This window comes from Strix aluco, chromosome 14 (genome assembly GCF_031877795.1).
Source record: "Strix aluco isolate bStrAlu1 chromosome 14, bStrAlu1.hap1, whole genome shotgun sequence".
NCBI lineage: Eukaryota > Metazoa > Chordata > Aves > Strigiformes > Strigidae > Strix > Strix aluco.
This window is the reverse complement of record NC_133944.1, coordinates 22,581,962-22,599,467: the sequence shown is the minus strand read 5'-3', so window position 1 is coordinate 22,599,467 and position 17,506 is coordinate 22,581,962. Positions and strand designations below refer to the sequence as shown.

General features: G+C 54.4%; 1 protein-coding gene across 1 annotated transcript; it reads left to right on the top strand.

The window, feature by feature from the left end:
• Positions 1-332: 332 nt before the first annotated feature.
• AARS1 (alanyl-tRNA synthetase 1) lies at positions 333-17,505 on the top strand. Its single transcript, XM_074839716.1, has 21 exons — positions 333-399; positions 1,345-1,554; positions 2,202-2,390; positions 3,040-3,185; positions 5,119-5,310; positions 5,750-5,894; positions 7,132-7,277; positions 8,226-8,334; positions 8,416-8,566; positions 8,955-9,079; positions 9,720-9,864; positions 10,522-10,706; positions 11,233-11,346; positions 12,093-12,299; positions 12,964-13,148; positions 13,588-13,696; positions 14,399-14,512; positions 14,795-14,914; positions 15,380-15,466; positions 16,831-16,944; positions 17,218-17,505. The coding sequence occupies exons 2-21, from the start codon at positions 1,411-1,413 to the stop codon at positions 17,401-17,403; spliced, it is 2,913 nt and encodes a 970-aa protein (XP_074695817.1). The 5' UTR covers positions 333-399; positions 1,345-1,410; the 3' UTR covers positions 17,404-17,505.
• The last annotated feature ends 1 nt before the right edge of the window (position 17,506 follows it).

Below are 17,506 nucleotides of genomic sequence, written 5' to 3'. Positions count from 1 at the left end.
CTGCCTCCAGGGAAGTAAGGCCACGCCAGGTGGGCCCAGGCCTCATGGTACTGCAGCGTCACTGTGCCTACAGTGAGGAGGGGCCGCAGGGCCCTTATGAGCCCAGCCCCGTCGGTGCCGCCCCGCAGCATAGCTGGCACTCCTAAAATGGCGGCTCCCTGCCCGGCTTCAGCCCGGTCGCGTCACGTGACCGCAGCGTCCCGTCATTGCATCAGCCGGCGGACGGCCCACCCCTAAGGCCGGCCGCGAGGAGGGGGCGGGGCTGATCCGGAGCGACGGCCGCGGCAGCCAATCGGGAGCTGGCGCACGGCGTTGCGCCGGGGAGAGGCGGGGCGGAGCGGGCGCTGCGGCGGGGCCGGTGCTGCGGGAGCGAGGGGTGGCGGCGGCGGCGGCCGGGAGGTAGGGCCCGAGGGGCCTTTGCCGGGGACACCGGCCTTTGCGGTTTGCCTCCACGGCGCGGCCACCTCCTCCTGCCCGAGGGCAGGCGGCCTGGCAGGGCAGGCGGGCAGGTGGCCGGGGCGGGCAGCGGTGAGGGGCGGGAGGGTGGCGGTGCCCCGGTCTCTGTCCTCCGCCCGGGCCGCGGCGGGATGGATGCCTGTCTGCCGGCTCTGGGCGGCCCTCCGCAGGGCGGCCGGGCACCCGCAGTGCCCTCGCCTCTCCTTGGGCACTCGAGACCGGGTGATGTCTGGGCAGAGGCCCTGCCCTGCCCGGGAGCCGCCGCTGCGCCGAGTCCTTACCTCCGACCACTCGCTGGCCCTGGACGTGTGGGGAATTGGCCCTTGAGGGAACCGCATTGCGCTCCGTTGGCAGGGGACAGCTTTATGTACCCGTTAGGATATGCAGGAGGTGCTCACCTTCAACTGTCACCTGTCTTTGGTGTGCATGTGGTGATGCGGTTCCTCTCAGGGAAGGTCTCCAGGCATCCCTGGAGTTGACCCTGCTTTGAGCAGGGGGGATGGACAAGGCGATATCCAGAGGTCATTTCCAAACCCAGCTATGACTTAATCACCTTGAATGATTTTAGGAATTGACAGTCCCTTCCCTCCGCATGTTCTCAGCAAGAAAACACAATCTCTTAGGAAGTTCGGTATCCAGGTGAACTTGGTATTCTAAAACCACATGTCTTCAAAGAACAGGTAACTTGAGGTAGAACTCCAGAAATCAGGGAGGTTGGGGGAGAGGAAGTTTGGCGTTAGGCCAGCACTCTTTGGGGCAGACTGATGGTTGAACTGAGGAGTCAGTACTTACCAGTGTGAGGAGACCCTTTTAGGAGATGGAGGCAATGATCCTGATGTTATCGCTTGAGGTGACAGCATGCAAGAGCCTTGTTTGTTGTTTCTTCAGACTGCACCAAGGCCTTGCCGCTTTCCCTTCCGCTTGCTTTGGACAGCTGTGACTTGCAGCTTCAAGATGGAAGCTACGCTAACAGCTAGCCAGATCCGGCAACGGTTTATTGACTTCTTCAAGGAAAACAAGCATACCTATGTGCACTCCTCTTCTACAATCCCCCTGGACGACCCCACACTGCTCTTTGCCAACGCTGGTATGAATCAGGTAGGATTCCCACTGTTGTCCTTATGAACATATCCTGTAGCAGTTGAAACCTGTGAAGCTGTTTGCAGAGCTGTTTGCGTGGAAAATTATGGTTGTTTTCTCCATCTTTCTTCTGGTCACAAAGAGGTGGTTAGCGTGTCTGCTGGAGTCCTCTGTGCTCTTGCAAAATTGGCAAGAGCAGTGGAAGAGGTTCCTGTGTCTGCTGGGCTGACTGTGCAGCGATGGGAACGCTGCCAGTCTCCCTTCCTTGACCCTTTGTACCACAGCTAGTCCTGGCTCAAATGACTAACAGTGTCTTTAAAGAGTGGTCGAGGCTGGGCTGCTGAAAAGGCTCTGCTGGAGGTCAACACACAGTTTTCACTGACTTTTTTTCAGCTGGGAATCTGGTTACTTTCAGTCCCTTTGCAAGTCCTGGGGTTAGGTGGGCTCCAGGAGCACGTGCCTGTGTGTGAGTGCTAAGTTATAGGCAGTGCTGCAGCCTCTTCAGACAGGAGGCAGCAGGCTTCTTGTCTCCACAAGCTGCCTTGGATACGTCCAGGCTAGTGGTATCGTGATGTGGACAACACTTACTGCCTTGCTGTTGTTTGCAGTGTTTGAAAACAGTCTCTTAGTGCTTTTCTTGATTGTCCTTTTTTCTTTCCTCTCAGTTCAAACCCATCTTCCTCAATACTATTGACCCCTCACACCCGCTCGCCAAGCTGAACAGAGCCACCAACACTCAGAAGTGCATCCGAGCAGGGGGCAAGCACAATGACCTGGATGATGTTGGGAAAGACGTCTACCACCACACCTTCTTTGAGATGTTGGGGTCTTGGTCCTTTGGGGATTATTTCAAGGTAAAACAAGCTAGGTGCAGCTCTGAATCTCTTGCACAAACTTACCTGTCTCTATGAACTCCGCAGAGCAGTTGCCAAGAGGAGAGAGAATATCTTTGCACAGGATGGTTCCTGAGGTGTGTGTGGCTTCTTTGGAATAAATGAGCTTGGAAGCTGCCCCGACCCTGCAGAATGTTTTGAGATTAATTACTTAAGGTTTACAAAGCTGATTATGTTAACTCTGCCAGTTTGGAGTCTTCGGGCAGAGGTTTTAGTGGCTGTACTGGAGCTGTGGGGATTTGCATGTGCTGTGTGACCATGATGGATCTTCAGACAGGAGTGATCATAAAATAATGATGTCCTTTCCCAAGCTGCTTGATAGCGTAGTGTTTAAAGTCAGAGGATGGTAAGAATACAGAATAACAGCAGAATTAAAAGGCTTTGGGGGGGGCAGTGAACATGCTAGGAGTTAACTTGGCTGCATCTGGAAAGCCATATGAGATGTTTCCTGTGCCCTGTTCACTGCATATATTAATTTGCTTCTTTCTTATGTTAAAAGTCTGAAAGTTTTTGGCTCTTTAGCTGCTGATACCTACAGTAGCCAGCACTTTGCATGGTGAAGAGAAACTCTCTTTGCATTCGCTTGCTCACCCCACCTTTCCTTCTGCAGGAGCTTGCTTGTAAACTGGCACTGGACCTTCTCACCAAGGAGTTTGGCATCCCTGCTGAAAGACTCTACGTCACCTACTTTGGTGGAAATGAGGCTGCAGGACTACAACCAGACCTGGAGTGCAAGCAGATATGGTTGAATTTGGGGTAAGGCCTTTAACTGAGAAAGGTTCATGTTTTGATGAGCAGTCGTCATTTCAGAGAAAGATGGCATGTGTTATGTGGCAGAGCACATATAACAAGAGGTTTTAGCAAAAGTGAAGTGTCACAAATAATGTTTGCAGGGTGGTGGAGCTGCAATACCTAAGGGAAGTACAAAGTATTAGATAGAAGCTACTGAGACTTTTCATTTCAAAATCTCTTGTGTAAGCTTAAAAACATAAGTGCTCTGCTAGGTCAGATCAGTGGTCTGTGCAGCCCAGTGTGTTGCCTCTGACAGCAGTTGAGAAGATGCTGTTCAGGGAAAGCAGGCATGCCTGACTGTGGCCTGCACTCTATTTACCTCCTCCCCTCCCAGCATCCACCATCATCGATTCCCCTTAGCCTCTGTTTTGGGCCCTCCTCCTTCAGAGTACATCTGCTTCTGTTTCGAACGTGTTGGGTTTTTCTAAGTCTCAGTTGTAGTCTCCCACCCAGCTTTGTCCTCTCCAGATTGAAGAGTCCTACTCTTTTCTATACTTTCTTCCTAAGGCAGCTGTTCCACCCCTAGGTCGTTTTAGTCGCCCTCCTCTATACATGTGCTGCTTCTACCTCACCCTTGAGATAAGGAAGCAAGAACCGCCCTCAGCACTCAGGCTGTGGGTGGGCCAAAGCTTGATGTAGCAGTGAAAAGACACCTTTGGTCTTGGGGCTGTAGTCCCCTCTGAAACATGCCGCTGACCCCATGACACACCTCTGCACTGTGGGGCCAGACCTGCCTCGCATGTATTAAAAGTCAGAGATCCACGTGTGTTTTGCTGATTAAGGATACCAGTTAAACTCAGACACCAGAGTGAAAAGAGTAGGTGTATTTTACTGGGGATAACTAAATAATGTAACAGAGTACTACAGAAAACATGCAGTAAGAAAAGGCAGAATAGTGCACCAAAGCCACAAATAGGAAAATACAGGGTAATGCATCAAATCATTACTACACGAGAGAGAGAGAATGGTGATTAAGAAAGATCCATCCCCACTTGCACCCGTTTCCATCATCCAGCCCCGCAGGCGCTGGGCAGCCCCGGGTGCAGCGAGGATTTGTTGAGCCTTTCCCAGCGAGTGGGAAATCCTACGCGGTGCCTCCACCCGTAGCTGAGGCATCCAAAGTCGCTGCGAGCGGGTCCAGCCTTATGTACCAAAAATCAGCAAGGCAGAATAACTGGCACCTTTGCTTTGAGTGGAAAATTTCTGGTTTCATTGTCCTGTTGGATTCCACCCAAAGCCTGGCCAGGGCTTGGTGGGGGGAAACCAAGGGAGTTTACAACAAGGCCAAATACTTGGGTTCTCAGCCTTGAACAAGGCTGAGAAAGGCAAGTTGGATACATTCTCTCGGCCTTTCATCCTCACTACTGATTATATTCTGTCTAAGCTGCATCTTTCACTAGTGAGTTTACATATTTTGTTAATGACTACATGTTAAGTTAGCAGCTTCGGCTCAGGGCCTGTTGTTCAGGCTGCAGTATTTCAACATTTTAGCACTTTTTACATCAGCATAAGTGGGTTGTTATAACCTAGTACAATGCCCACTAGCACAGTGGTTATCAGTTATAAAATATACAGGATTCATCTACAGGTCAGCTCTGGCTTGGGCCTGTTGTCCAAGGCTTAGCACTTCAACCTGTCATCTTGCTGGTGGCTTTGCTGAGGTGGTGTGTAGGCCTCTGACTCCACCTGGGACAAGTGCCAGGCGCCAGTGTTCACTTGATCCTCCTCAGCAGGGATCCTGAGAGTTAGGCTCTTGGATTGGTCTGCCTCAAGACTGACAATTCATCTGCTTATCCAGGGAATTAGTGAGCTGAGGTTTGTCTGGAGTAGCCCTTAGTTTGGGGAATTCTTGCCTTGCTGTTAGTCTCTGTTGTTCAGTAAGAGTTTCTTGTTGCAGGCTGGCTGAGGGCAGGATTCTGCCTGGCAATATGAAGGATAACTTCTGGGAAATGGGAGACACAGGCCCCTGTGGCCCTTGCAGCGAGATCCACTATGACCGCATTGGGGACAGAGATGCTTCCCACCTGGTCAATCAGGATGATCCCAACGTCCTGGAGATCTGGAACCTGGTGTTCATACAGTTTAACAGGTGAGTGAGACCTGCTTCCCTCCCCAGGCTGTTCCAGCTCGGTGTGAGGGGTTGCTCGGACTGTGTGCTGTTGTAGCTGCCCCTGGCTTGCTCACCGTTCCCTCTTGTCCAGGAGCTGTGCATCTTGTGATGCTCTGTCCCCTGACCCACCTGTACAGAAGAGGCTGGTCACGCTGGCTTTGGGCCAGACTGGAAATATTTTCTCAGCTCATCTGCTAGGAGTTCAGAAGGGAATAAGTGTCATCCTTCCCTGGGTCTAAGTTTTCACCGAGGGTCTTGATAACTGTATTTTATCAAAGTTGTCCTTTGTGTGGCTTGTGTATGGGCTTATATCATAAATCTGATAGAACAAAATCTCATGGAGAAGAGGAGAGAGATGGGGTTGCCCTTGCAGAGCCTCCATCCATAACAGCTCATCTTTCTTTTTGTGGCTGGGCAGGGAAGCTGATGGGACACTGAAACCTCTTCCCAAGAAAAGTATTGACACTGGGATGGGCCTGGAGAGGCTGGTCTCTGTGCTGCAGAACAAGATGTCCAACTATGACACTGACCTTTTCCTTCCTTACTTTGAAGCCATCCAGAAGGTACGAATGGGGGAGTCTGGGTCTGAGTCTGGGCCTGGCCCAGCTGCATCCATTCCCTGAATCCCTGAGGAGTTAGATCCTTGGGGCTGGTCTCTGCCTCCCCAGCTGCTGTGAGCCTCATGCTGAGGGTAGGAATGAAGGCTGGCACAGCGATGGCTGCCTTGGGGCGTGTTTCCAGGGGAAAACACAGAACAGCGAGTGGTGCAGCTTTCCCAGATGTTTCTGTGAACTGCCCCGATGGTTCACTCCTTGGTCCTCCCCGAGTGGGAGACACTCTGCGGTCCCGTAAGGCCAAGCGCCGTCTTTTTGCCGTGTGCTAGAGAGCACGCGGTGCTGCTAACCCAGAATCAGAGTTTGTCCTTCAGTCTCCCACCTGGAGCATGCTGATCTGTAGAAAATCCCCTGATTGAGAAGGTCTTTGCCATAAATCATGACAGTCATTTGCAGAACCAGTGTGCTGTTGCTGCATCTTCCTGGATGGGGACCATGTTACCAGTGCTGGGAATTCTGTGTGCATCTCCAAGCCTTTTTTTTTTTTTTTTTCCTCCTCCGTGGAAGAGGCAGAGCTTCCTGGCTGCAGAAAAAATGCAGGGAGAAGAGCCCAGGTTCCTGCTGCCTCTGAGGAATGAGGTGCAGAGCTCCAGAGCTGGAATTAGAGGGCCAGACACAGCCCATGTGTCCTTGTCTGCCTTCCTGCGGTTTGCTGGGAGCCTGGCTGTAGGGACCATGCCCATGGTGTGAGCTTTGCACCACGTGCAGGCACTGCTTACAGCAGTATCTTTCCCTTGGGTATGGATAAAAACACCCTGAAAGAGGGAAGCTGGGACCGTCTCCCATGTGACAGAATTTGGAAAGTTTCTTGGCTGGGCAGGTTAATGCCAGGCCAGAGTCCTTGAGCCAGTGTGCAAAATGGATGATTTCCTTGCACTCTACCTCTCTCCCTCTCTCTTTTGCCCTGGGCTCTTAATGTTGAGATAAATTGGCTTTTCTTCCCATGGGTCTTGGAGATCCTTTGGCCCTGGAAGTGCAGGCCATGGCATCCTGTAGAGCCTCTCAGCTCTGTGTCTTCCCTGGCTTTACCGAGTCACCTCTTCCCAAGAGGAGTATGCCTCCTGGGTGGCTGTGGGCAGTGGGATGGCGTTGGCTTCTGAGGCACTTCCCTGTTGTTCTGCCGTGTTGCTGGTCCCCACTGTCCATAACTGTCCCCTTTGCCCACCACCTTCTCCTCTCTGTGCAGGGCACAGGTGCGAGGCCGTACACGGGGCAGGTTGGTGCTGAGGATGCTGACGGTATAGACATGGCCTACCGCGTGCTGGCTGACCATGCACGGACCATCACGCTGGCCCTCTCTGATGGGGGTAGACCTGACAACACTGGCAGAGGGTAAGAAGGGAGCTGCTGCATTGCTTCTGCTCTCATTCCGTTCAGCACGGCTTCCCTGAGGGGGCTGGGATCTCCCGTGTCTCTGAGATGTCTTTGAATTTGTCATTAAAGCAATGGATAGCAGAGTGTTTGCTCGGTATGTTTGACGTTTGAATCCCTGTAGCAAGGTCCACCCAAAAGGCCGAGACACACTGGTCGGGTTCTTGTGAGTACCAGTCCTGCTGTGTCAGCCCCCAAGGACAATGGGCAGACAAGACTGGGCAGACAAGCACAAAACCTTGCTTGGTGCAGTGCTGCTGTCAAAAAAAAGAATGAAATTTGAGCCAAGGGGTTGTGCTCTGGGTACTGCTGGACTCAGAGGACTGACTGTTTAGTTCAAGGAGGAGAAGGCTGAGGGGAGACCTCATCACTCTACAACTACCTGAAAGGACATTGTAGAGAGGTTGGTGCTGGTCTCTTCTCACAGGTGATTAGTGACAGAACAAGAGGGAACGGCTTTAAACTGCAACAGGGGAGGTTCAGACTGGACATGAGGAAAAAATTTTTCAGAGAAAGAGTGGTCAGAGAGTGGAATAGGCTGCCCAGGGAGGGGGTGGAGTCACCATCCCTGGGTGTGTTTAAGGGTCATTTGGATGAGCTGTTGGGGGATGTGGGGTAGGGGAGGACTTTGTAGAGTAGGGCTGAGGGTTGGACTCGATGGTCCCAAGAGTCTTTTCCAACCTGAATGATTCTGTGACTCTTCAGCACACAGTGACTCTGGGTCACAGAGCTGAGGACCGGCACCTCACCTCTGGCTTGCTGCTGCTGTGAGCAGCTACTTGAGAGAAAATGTGGGGAGAAGACCCTGTGCTCTTGGTCCTGGGAGGGGGTTGCTGGTAGGTGGATGCTGTTTCCCTGAGAACAACTCAGAGGTGTAACGTTTGCATGAGGGGCTCTGCTCTTCCCTAGGTATGTGCTGAGGCGGATTCTCCGACGGGCTGTGCGCTACTCCCATGAGAAGCTCAATGCCCCCAAAGGTTTCTTTGCTACGCTGGTTGACGTGGTGGTGCAGTCACTGGTAAGTTCTTCCCCTGCTGCACTGTATCTGCCGCAGCATGCAGATCTCCGTGCTGAAGGACTAATTGTCTTGGGTCTGCAGGGAGGTGCATTTCCTGAGCTGAAGAAGGACCCGGATATGGTGAAGGACATTATCAATGAAGAGGAGGATCAGTTCCTGAAAACACTCAGCAGAGGACGTCGCATCCTGGACAGGAAGATCCAGAGCCTGGGGAACAGTAAAATCATCCCTGGTAAGGCTGTGACTTCTGTCTGGATGCACCAGAAGGCATTTATTGTCTGGGACTGAGTTAGGGCTCAGCTGTGCTGGGAACTGAGAGATGGTGGAAGATGTGGGGAGACAGAGTTGGAGTCAAAAGACCATCGCTCAGAGCTGGGCCACCTGCCTCTCCTCTGGCCTGTGTTCACTTGCTCAGGTTCCTGAGGTGCCCAGACACAACATGATAGTGGGATCTCTGTGCTGCCAGAGAGGAGCCTGTTCAATGTTCATGTTCACCAGAACTGTTCTCTGTCCTGCCACAGTGCAGAGCCAGCTGGGTGGGACAGAGCCAGTCGGAGAGCAGGGAAAGGTGCAGTGTCTTGTGGAACAGGAGCGCTGACTGCTCTGCTTTTTCTCTAAAGGTGATACTGCCTGGCTGCTGTATGACACCTACGGTTTTCCTGCTGATCTCACTGGGCTGATTGCAGAGGAGAAGGGCCTTGTTGTGGACATGGAGGGCTTTGAAGAAGAGCGGAAAAATGCACAGGTAGGTAACAGCTCCAGGGGAAGCTGGTCTACGAGTGGGCAGGGTGGATTCCCTTCCTTGCAGTTTGCAGTCATGAGTCTGCTCCTTTCTTACTGGGTCTGTTCACCTCGTGTGCCCCAGTGTCCTGTGGGAAAGACCAGGGCATGGCACCGCAGGTGTTGTGGGACGTGTCTTCTCTGTGCAGCTGGGGCTGGTTTTTCTCACTAGCACTGTGAGGCCTGGGGCATCGAGCTCAGCCTTCGGAGTTAGTGGAGTGCTGGGAGCACCTCCCCACTGTCTGGTTCTGGATAGGGAAGTCGGGGACTTCCCTGTCTGCAGAGCAGTGTCCAGGCAGGCCTGCAACGTGGGTGCCTCTCCCAGCATGTTTTTTGCAGCAGCAGGGAGTGGCGTTGCCCAGCTGGGTGGCTACTTGCCTTGCCTTTGCTGGGCTCAGGCCTGCTTTGTCTGTGTGCTGGTAGCACTGGAACAGCCTGCTCTGAAGCCAGAAGAGACAGGAGCACTCCAGGAAGCTGCTGGCACACAGCTTCCCAGGGCAAAGCTCTAAACCAAGGAGCTCTAAGGGATGCAAATGGGGTGTGCAACTAGGCATGGGCCAGCACTGAGGTGGGTTTTCTCAAATCTTGGTGCTTGTCATTGGCAGCTCAAATCCCAGGGCAAGGGTGCTGGAGGAGAGGACCTCCTCATGCTGGACATCTATGCCATCGAAGAGCTAAGGGCCGAAGGGCTGGAGGTGACCGACGACTCGCCAAAATACAGCTATACTTCAGATCTAAGTGGTACCTATGGTATGAAAAGAACCTTCTCAGAATCATGCTCTGCTGCCAAATCTTTACTGGCATGTACCTCAGCAAGATCCCCTCCAGGCTCACCTTTCCTGGGACATGGAGGTGGGAGTGGGAATGTGCACAGGTGAATAGTGTGCTTGTTACAAGTCAAGCAGGGAAAGGGAAGGACAGACTGTTCAAGGGCTGTGGTACTGTTCAGGTCCATTGTTGCCAGCTGAAGGGGATTCCAGTTCCCTGCAGCTTTATGTCTCCACACTCCTGTTTGTGTTTCTCAGCTGCTCCTTTGCTAGTACCACAGGAGACTGCAGTTTCTGCTTGGTCTGTTCTAGGGTCCTTGGGTCACTTGCTCTGGCTCTTCCTGCTAATTCTTTGATTTGGTGGAGGTTCAAGAGGCCACAGACTTGTAGCCATGTGTGTTGCTGACTTTTACTGCATAGGTGTGGAAAGAAGTGACAGTACCTTCCTTGGAGAGCACTGAATGAAATTCCCTCTTACCCAAATAACTGTTGCCCTAGTTCTTTCTCCTTACCCCCTGCAAATGTGGTAGCTGCCACGAGCTCCTGCAATAGCTGGTGGTGTTGCTATGACCTTCTGCTCCCATGTGGTGTCTACAAGGTTCTCCTATTTTACTGACACTGCCTGTCGTCCCGGTGACAGATTTTGGGAGCCTCATGGCCACAGTGAAAGCCATCCGCAGGGAGAAGAGGTTTGTGAAGGAGGTGTCCACTGGCCAGGAGTGTGGGATAGTGCTGGACCGGACCTGCTTCTATGCCGAGCAGGGTGGGCAGATCTATGACGAGGGCTACATGGTCAAGGACGACGACGACGACGGCAGGGAGGATGTGAGTGGGCCTTTTGCTAGACTCAGTCTGACCTGGGGCCTGGGTAGAGGAGGAGAAGGGGCCAAGCAAGCTCCAGCAATTTTCTGTCCATGGCAGGCGTCAGGCATTGCACAGGTTTCTTTTTCAGGAGTGCAGCATGGCACAGATGTGCTGGAGTTTTGTTCCTCTTACTTCCTGGGGAACTGGACTCTGTGCTGCAGCGTCAGGCTGCTGCCAGAACTTGGGTGCCTGTGGTGGTGGTGCTGGGATTGCTGGGCAGAGGACAGTGCTTTCAAGCCGTGATGGGGAGCTGAGGCGGGGAGCTCTTTCAGCTTTGCTGTGCCCCACAGCCATGCCCCACCTTCATTCACTTCTCCGCTTTGCGGCCCTGCGTACTGTGCCTGGGGACACTCGGCCTTCTCCTATCACACGCCAGTCTGGCTCTCAGCTGAGGCCTTTCCAGTTGCAGCTCAGACCTCTGGCTGGACTCTCTGTCTCCCCTTGGCCTCTCACCCTGCTCACTAGGTGCATTTCCCTCTTTGTACAGAAAACAGAATTCACAGTGAAGAATGTGCAGGTCCGAGGAGGCTACGTGCTTCACATAGGAACTCTATATGGAAGCTTGAAAGTAGGAGATCAGGTCCACCTGTGTATTGATGAGGTGAGTTAAGACATGGCATAACACGTGGCCTCATCTTGTCCCTGGATTTTGTCTCCTTTCTTTCATCGGTGCCACTCTGGGGGCCTGGTGTTTGGGGCCCGTTCTCCCTGTGGCACATGATGCAGACAAGCACTGTGGCCCTTCCAGTCTGGCTGACTCAGGCCTTCCCAGTTTGGCACTGGGCTTTCTCCTACCACGAGGCAGGTAGTGCCAAGCTGGCTCAGAGTCACACTCACTGGCATTTGCTGATCAGCCGCAGAAACACATTTTGGGTCACAACTGGGAGGTAGAACATGTGTGGTGCCCCACTGTGTTTTGGATGACAGTGGAGAGCCTGGGTTGTCTGCCCCACTGTAGACATTGCTCACCTGGGCTCAGCCTGCTGGATTGAACCTAGTCTGCAGAATGCATTTCCCTTCCCTATAGAGGCAGCACCTTTGGAGCAAGAGGGAAGGCTTTCCCTGCTGAGGAGCAGAGATCACTGCCTGTGACCTAGTCTGTCCTTGGCCTCTGTCCAGACAGGCCCAACAAGGGGACTGCCAGGGAAAAGCCATGCACAAATTTGGTGGGGAATGTCCTGCTCCCTTAGCCGAGGCTCCAAGGCAGCAAGTGTGATAAGTTGTTTCTGGTCTCCTGAGCTAGTTTCAGTTTCTGTTGGATCAGCAAGTTAAGCTCCACTTCGGCTGCTAGAGGTGATGTTGGCTCTGCAGTGGGGGACCCCATCTAACAGTGGCTTCCTCCATCAGACTAGGCGGAGGCCAGTCATGAGCAACCACACAGCCACCCACATCCTCAACTTTGCCCTGCGCTCGGTGTTGGGGGAAGCTGACCAGAGAGGGTCGCTGGTCGCGCCAGACAGGCTGCGGTTCGACTTCACAGCCAAGGGAGCCTTGTCGACCCAGGAAATCAAGAAAGTCGAAGGAATTGCCAACCAGATGATTGAGGAGGCGAAGGTGGGTACGGCTGCCAGGTTGGATATACTCAGGGGGGAAAAAAATACCTTGAGTCAAGCTTTTGGATGACCTGGGCTGCTGGGAGTTTGGCCCAGCAGGAATCTTCTGAGCTGCTGATGCAGTGCTATGCACAGATTGGCGTCGCCTCAGAGGATTTTGAGTGGGAAGATTTGTAACGTGCTCTGTTCATTGGTACTGAGCCCTCTCTAGGGTTGAAGTGTTTTCATGCCTGCTGTAGTGTCACATTAGCTACCAGAGCCAAGAAGTTTGGCAGAGTAGTTTTGCAGGCTGTGCTGGATTTATAGTGTACACCTCAGTGATGTGTCCTCAGTGGTGAGAGAGTTGCTCTGCCTGCTGCCCGCCCTGTGTCAGAACAGACCCTGGAGGACCCTGTGCTCTGCTCAGGAGTCTGTGGTTAGAAACAGTTCGAACATACGGGAGGACACGGGGAGTCTGAGCAGTCAGTGGTATCGGCAATTTTGAAGATAGGGCATCTGTCAATGACTTTGGGATCACTGTAGCTCAACAAACCCCAGCTCAGGTGAAGCACGGGACTTCGCTTATAGGATCTTTTGGAGGAAGTCAGGATTCCCTGAGAATGCAGGCCCTCGGTCACAGCTGACAGGACCGGCTCTTACCTGCATTCCTTTGCTGTCCTCTGCAGACCGTGTACGCCCGGGACTGCCCTCTCGCAACAGCCAAAGCTATCCAAGGGCTGCGGGCAGTTTTTGATGAGACTTACCCCGATCCTGTCCGTGTGGTCTCGATTGGCATCCCCGTAGAGGAGCTGCTGGCTGACCCCTCTGGCCCCGCGGGCTCCATCACGTCTATTGAGTTCTGTGGAGGGACGTGAGTATCTGGAGAGGCCAGGGAAGGTGGCAGGGTGGCTGCAAAGGCATCCCTGGGGAGCCCAAGTTCTGTTGTGAGTGCTGTGGGTGTGTGCTGGGCACAGCCAGGGCAGAGCTGGAGGTGGTGGTGATGATGTGCCTTTGCATTCCCAGTCCTGAGTCAAGCCACGTTTAAAATCTGCCTTTGCAGGGCAGGGAAACTGCCTGTATGCTGTCCCTGCCCACACACATAGTCTCTGGCAGTGCTGGGCACATAGCCCTCACCACCCTTTCCTCGCTCATTTGCCTTTTAGCAGCTAGGTTGGGTTTTCTGCCTGTCCCCACACTTGCTGCATCTCCCTGGCAGGGTGGTTTTCTTGTTTGCATGCTGATTGCTGCTGAGATGAGAGGTGGACTTCTAACTCTTTCTTGTTGTGGATCTTTCTGGGTTCTTTCCAAAGGCACTTGCAGAACTCCAGCCATGCTGGCCCCTTTGTGATTGTTTCAGAAGAAGCAATTGCTAAAGGCATCCGGAGGATAGTTGCAGTCACCGGGGCTGAAGCTCGGAAGGTAAGGGGAGACAGGAGAGATCCTCTGTGAAATCCCATGTATTAACCCTGTGCCAAGCTTACTTTTGTTGAAATCTGCCCAATATCCCTGTTGGGTACTCAGCACCAGGGAGTGAAGGGGTGAAGTATGAGGGGTGAAGGATGCTGCTGTTAGCGAAGGCTGTGCTGGAGGCCCCCGGCTGTGCTACAGGCAGAGGGGAGAGCAGAGAAGGGAAGGGGGAAAGTCTCTGCTGTAGCTGTTATGTTAGTGTGGTAGAAGGGCCTGGGGTGGGTCTGTGAGGTGGCTGCAGGGTTGGCTGAGCTTGCTTTGCAGAATTGGCTGCAGATCTAGGGCTCTCAGCAGCTGGCAAGAGAGCTGTGAAGTCTGAGAATCCAGTCCTCTGCTGCAGGAGGCAGGTGACTTTGGTCCTGGGCTAGCTTGGGCTGGTGCTTCCTGGAGTGGGAGAGAGGGGGTTTGTGGAGGAGATGGATTTCTTTTGGCGGGGGGGGAATCTGGCATTCCTTCTGGCAAAGAAGAGTCCTGGGACCTGTGCCAGCATCACACCCTGGTTCTGGTCAAGTGCTGCCTGCTTTGGCTTTGCTGCTTCCTGAGGAGTTACAGAACTCCAGCCTGGGGCATTCCTCACCCCTTCTCATGGGGGTGGCCAAGCACCCAGCCTGCTAAATCTCCCTGCCTGACTTAACTGGGATTGTATTCTGCTAGGCCCTCAGGAAAGTCGACAGCCTCAGGAAACTGCTGTCAGCCCTGGAGGCCAAGGTGAAGGTCCAGACAGCTCCCAACAAGGATGTGCAGAAGGAGATCACGGATCTCAGTGAGGTGAGGATCGCAGCAGTGCTCTGCCTTCCCAAAGTGAATGGCACCTTGATTGCCAGCACTGCCTGGTATTAATGAGGCCAAGTTCAGCTTCCTGCTCCTGTCCAGACAGCCCTGTGTCCTGTGGGTGCTGCAGCCTGAGGCTGTTGGGCACTGGGAGAGGAGGAGAGCTTACTGGGCTCTGCCAGTTGAGGCACTTGAGGTTCGTGAGTGTGGTGCAGCATCTCCTGCCATCTGCCATGGTCACCAGTACCTTTAACTCTCTCACCCACTCCTGTTTTGCAGACCCTGGCCACTGCTGTTATTCCACAGTGGCAGAAAGATGAACTGAGAGAGGCTGTTAAAGCACTGAAGAAAGTTATGGATGACCTGGACCGAGCAAGCAAAGCTGACATCCAGAAACGAGTGAGCCCTGCATGGGAATAAAGGACAGTGCGAGAGGGCTGCGGGGGGCTCCCCTGGGAGCTCCACTTGTGTCCAGTGTGGAGGGGATCTGAGTTGTGGGGATGCCCCTCATGCTGTTCAGCCTCTCCTGCTCCCTCCCAGGGCTTGACTACATCCATGTCTGCTCCCTGGGTTGAAGCGCTGGCAGCGTGTCTTGGAAGCTGGGGTTCTCCTGCCCTAACGGTGCCCCTGGGTGCAGGCTTCTTCCTGCTGGATCCCACTGGATTTTCCTGGAGGAGGAGGCCACACAGCCACCTGCCAACACGTTTTGTTCCTGGCTCTGCAGCATGAGGCTGCTCCAGGCTGGGCTGTGGGTGTGTTGGGGCACCATGGGGGCCTCTGTACCTGCGGGGAAGCTCTGCCCGGGTGGTTCTTGTCTCCATATGCAATGTGTGTGCTCCAGCATCTGACCACTGTTGTCCTCAGGTGCTGGAAAAGACCAAGCAAGTCATTGAGAGTCACCCTAACCAACCGTTGGTCATCATGGAAATGGAGAGTGGAGCCTCAGCAAAGGTAGGGGAAGGTCTGGGCTCTCCTCAACAACCTTCCCTCTGACTGGGGGGCGGTTGGGTGGTCGCTGTTCACTTGGGGCAGTGGTGCTGCGTTACAGAGCTGTCTCTCTTGCCACCTGCCAGCCCTGAGCAGCGGCTAGTGAAGAGGAGGAGGACCACTGGGGTACTCCCTGCGTCCCACCTCCTGGACTAACACATGGGTTTGTGGTGGGGGTGGCTGGTCTTGACCATTTGCTAAGCTTCCAGACCTGGTGGTGGATAGGGGGCCCAATAAAAATCCTACTGTGTCCCAAGTAAGACTCACCCAGCAGCAGTCACGACGCTAAAACGCAGGCTTAAGGCACTCTGAACAGCAGCTCTGCCAAGCCGTGGAGGTCGTGATGCCCGCGGCCACTGCAGGTCAGCTCTCGAAAGGGTGTCCTGGGCCGAGTGCGGGGACAGAGAGCTGCTCCCTGGCTCCTGGGCACCGTCTGCTGCAGCATGGGTCAAGTTCTCCTCCAGCTAGGGCTCAAACTGCTCCTTCCCTCCTCCACACCCGAGTTAAGTTTCTTTCCAAGTGATTTCTGCTGTGAATAAAAGCTCCCTTGTGTGCACTGTGCCGCAGCGCTGAGCCCAGCAAGCGCCCGGCGGCAAGGGCCGATCGTGCCCTGAGGTTGGAGCCCTCAAGTTTTTTAACACCCTATTTAAATTTCCTCTCCGTGAGTCTCAGCGCTGGGCGCTCCTGTGGCCCTGCCAACGCAGTGTCCTCCCTGGGAGAAGGCCACATCCCCGGGGATGGTGGTGCTGGCAGCCCGGAGAGCTGCCTCTTCCCTGTCCCACGGGAGCGGCACCGCTTTGCTCGCTGCAGGGCTCTGCTCTGCATCGTACTGGCTGGGTGAGCAAAGGATGACGGTCTCCTTGGGAATAACGGGATGCATGGCGGTCTCCCCAGTTCCTCCAGCGTGCCAGCTGTGCCCGATAACCCTCGCAGCTTCTTCATGCTGCCTTTGAGTCCTCCTGACTCGCTGAGGAACAGCTGCTCCCTCCTGCTGGGAGCTCACACCGAGGGACAGAGCACTTTCCCCTCCAGCCACTTGGGCAAAGGTTCACTTGCTTTGGGGTTAACTCTGCCTGGTCCTGCATAACTACAGGTGGGGAAATAAAAGCAGCTCCTCGCTCCTGCCTCCTTGCAGCCGTGAGGGGACTCAGCCAGGGCTTGTGTCCCTTGCCAAGGGTGAAGATGTCCTGTGTTTAGGCGGAGGAGCGCTGCAGGGTGCTGCTGGCTGCTTTAATGCAAGTCCAGCTCCCGGAGGTCTCCGTGGGTTCCATGGGGTTGGCGCTGCGAGCGCGGGGAAGGTGTGCTGCAATGACTTTGTCCTCCTCCAGGCCCTGAATGAATCTCTGAAGCTCTTCAAGACTCACTCCCCCCAGACTGCCACCATGCTCTTCACTGTAGATAACGAAGCTGGCAGAATCACCTGCCTGTGCCAGGTGCCCCAGGTAAGGCCGAGATGCCGCGTCTGCCTGGCTCTGGGCCTCCAGGCAGCAGCTACCTAACACCACACAGCCAGAACTCGTGCGGGTTTGGCAAGAGCCACGACCCTTGTGCTTTGGGTTCTCATCGGGCTGCAGGCGTGGGGGCAGGGGGGCTGCCCCTGGCCCGCAGGACACACACCTGGAAGCGCTTTGTCCTGTTGTACCGTGCTTGTGGACCCTCCCCTAAGTGGAGGTTGAGCCACCTTTTTTTTTTTGTTTGTTTCTTTTCCTGCCCAGGAGACCGCAAATAAGGGCCTGAAGGCCAGCCAGTGGGTGCAGGAGGTGTCTGCCTTGATGGACGGCAAAGGTGGGGGCAAGGATGTCTCAGCGCAGGCCACGGGCAAGAACGTGGGCTGCCTGCGGGAGGCCCTGCGCCTGGCCACGGACTTTGCCACGCTCCGCCTGGGCGAGCTGAAGAACTGACGGGGCTAGGGGGGGTCACCGGCACCCCTCTGCCCTCCTGCCCGTCCTCTCTGCCTGCTGCTGAGCCCGCCTTTCCTATGAATAAAGCCTGCCTGCCCCGCGC

Bases quoted from the DNA above. Each gene is read 5' to 3' on its own strand.
- AARS1 (XM_074839716.1), top strand. From the start codon at position 1,411: ATGGAAGCTACGCTAACAGCTAGCCAGATCCGGCAACGGTTTATTGAC. The intron at 1,555-2,201 runs GTAGGATTCCCA...CTTTCCTCTCAG, and splicing joins CCAACGCTGGTATGAATCAG to TTCAAACCCATCTTCCTCAA. The intron at 13,697-14,398 runs GTAAGGGGAGAC...GTATTCTGCTAG, and splicing joins CCGGGGCTGAAGCTCGGAAG to GCCCTCAGGAAAGTCGACAG.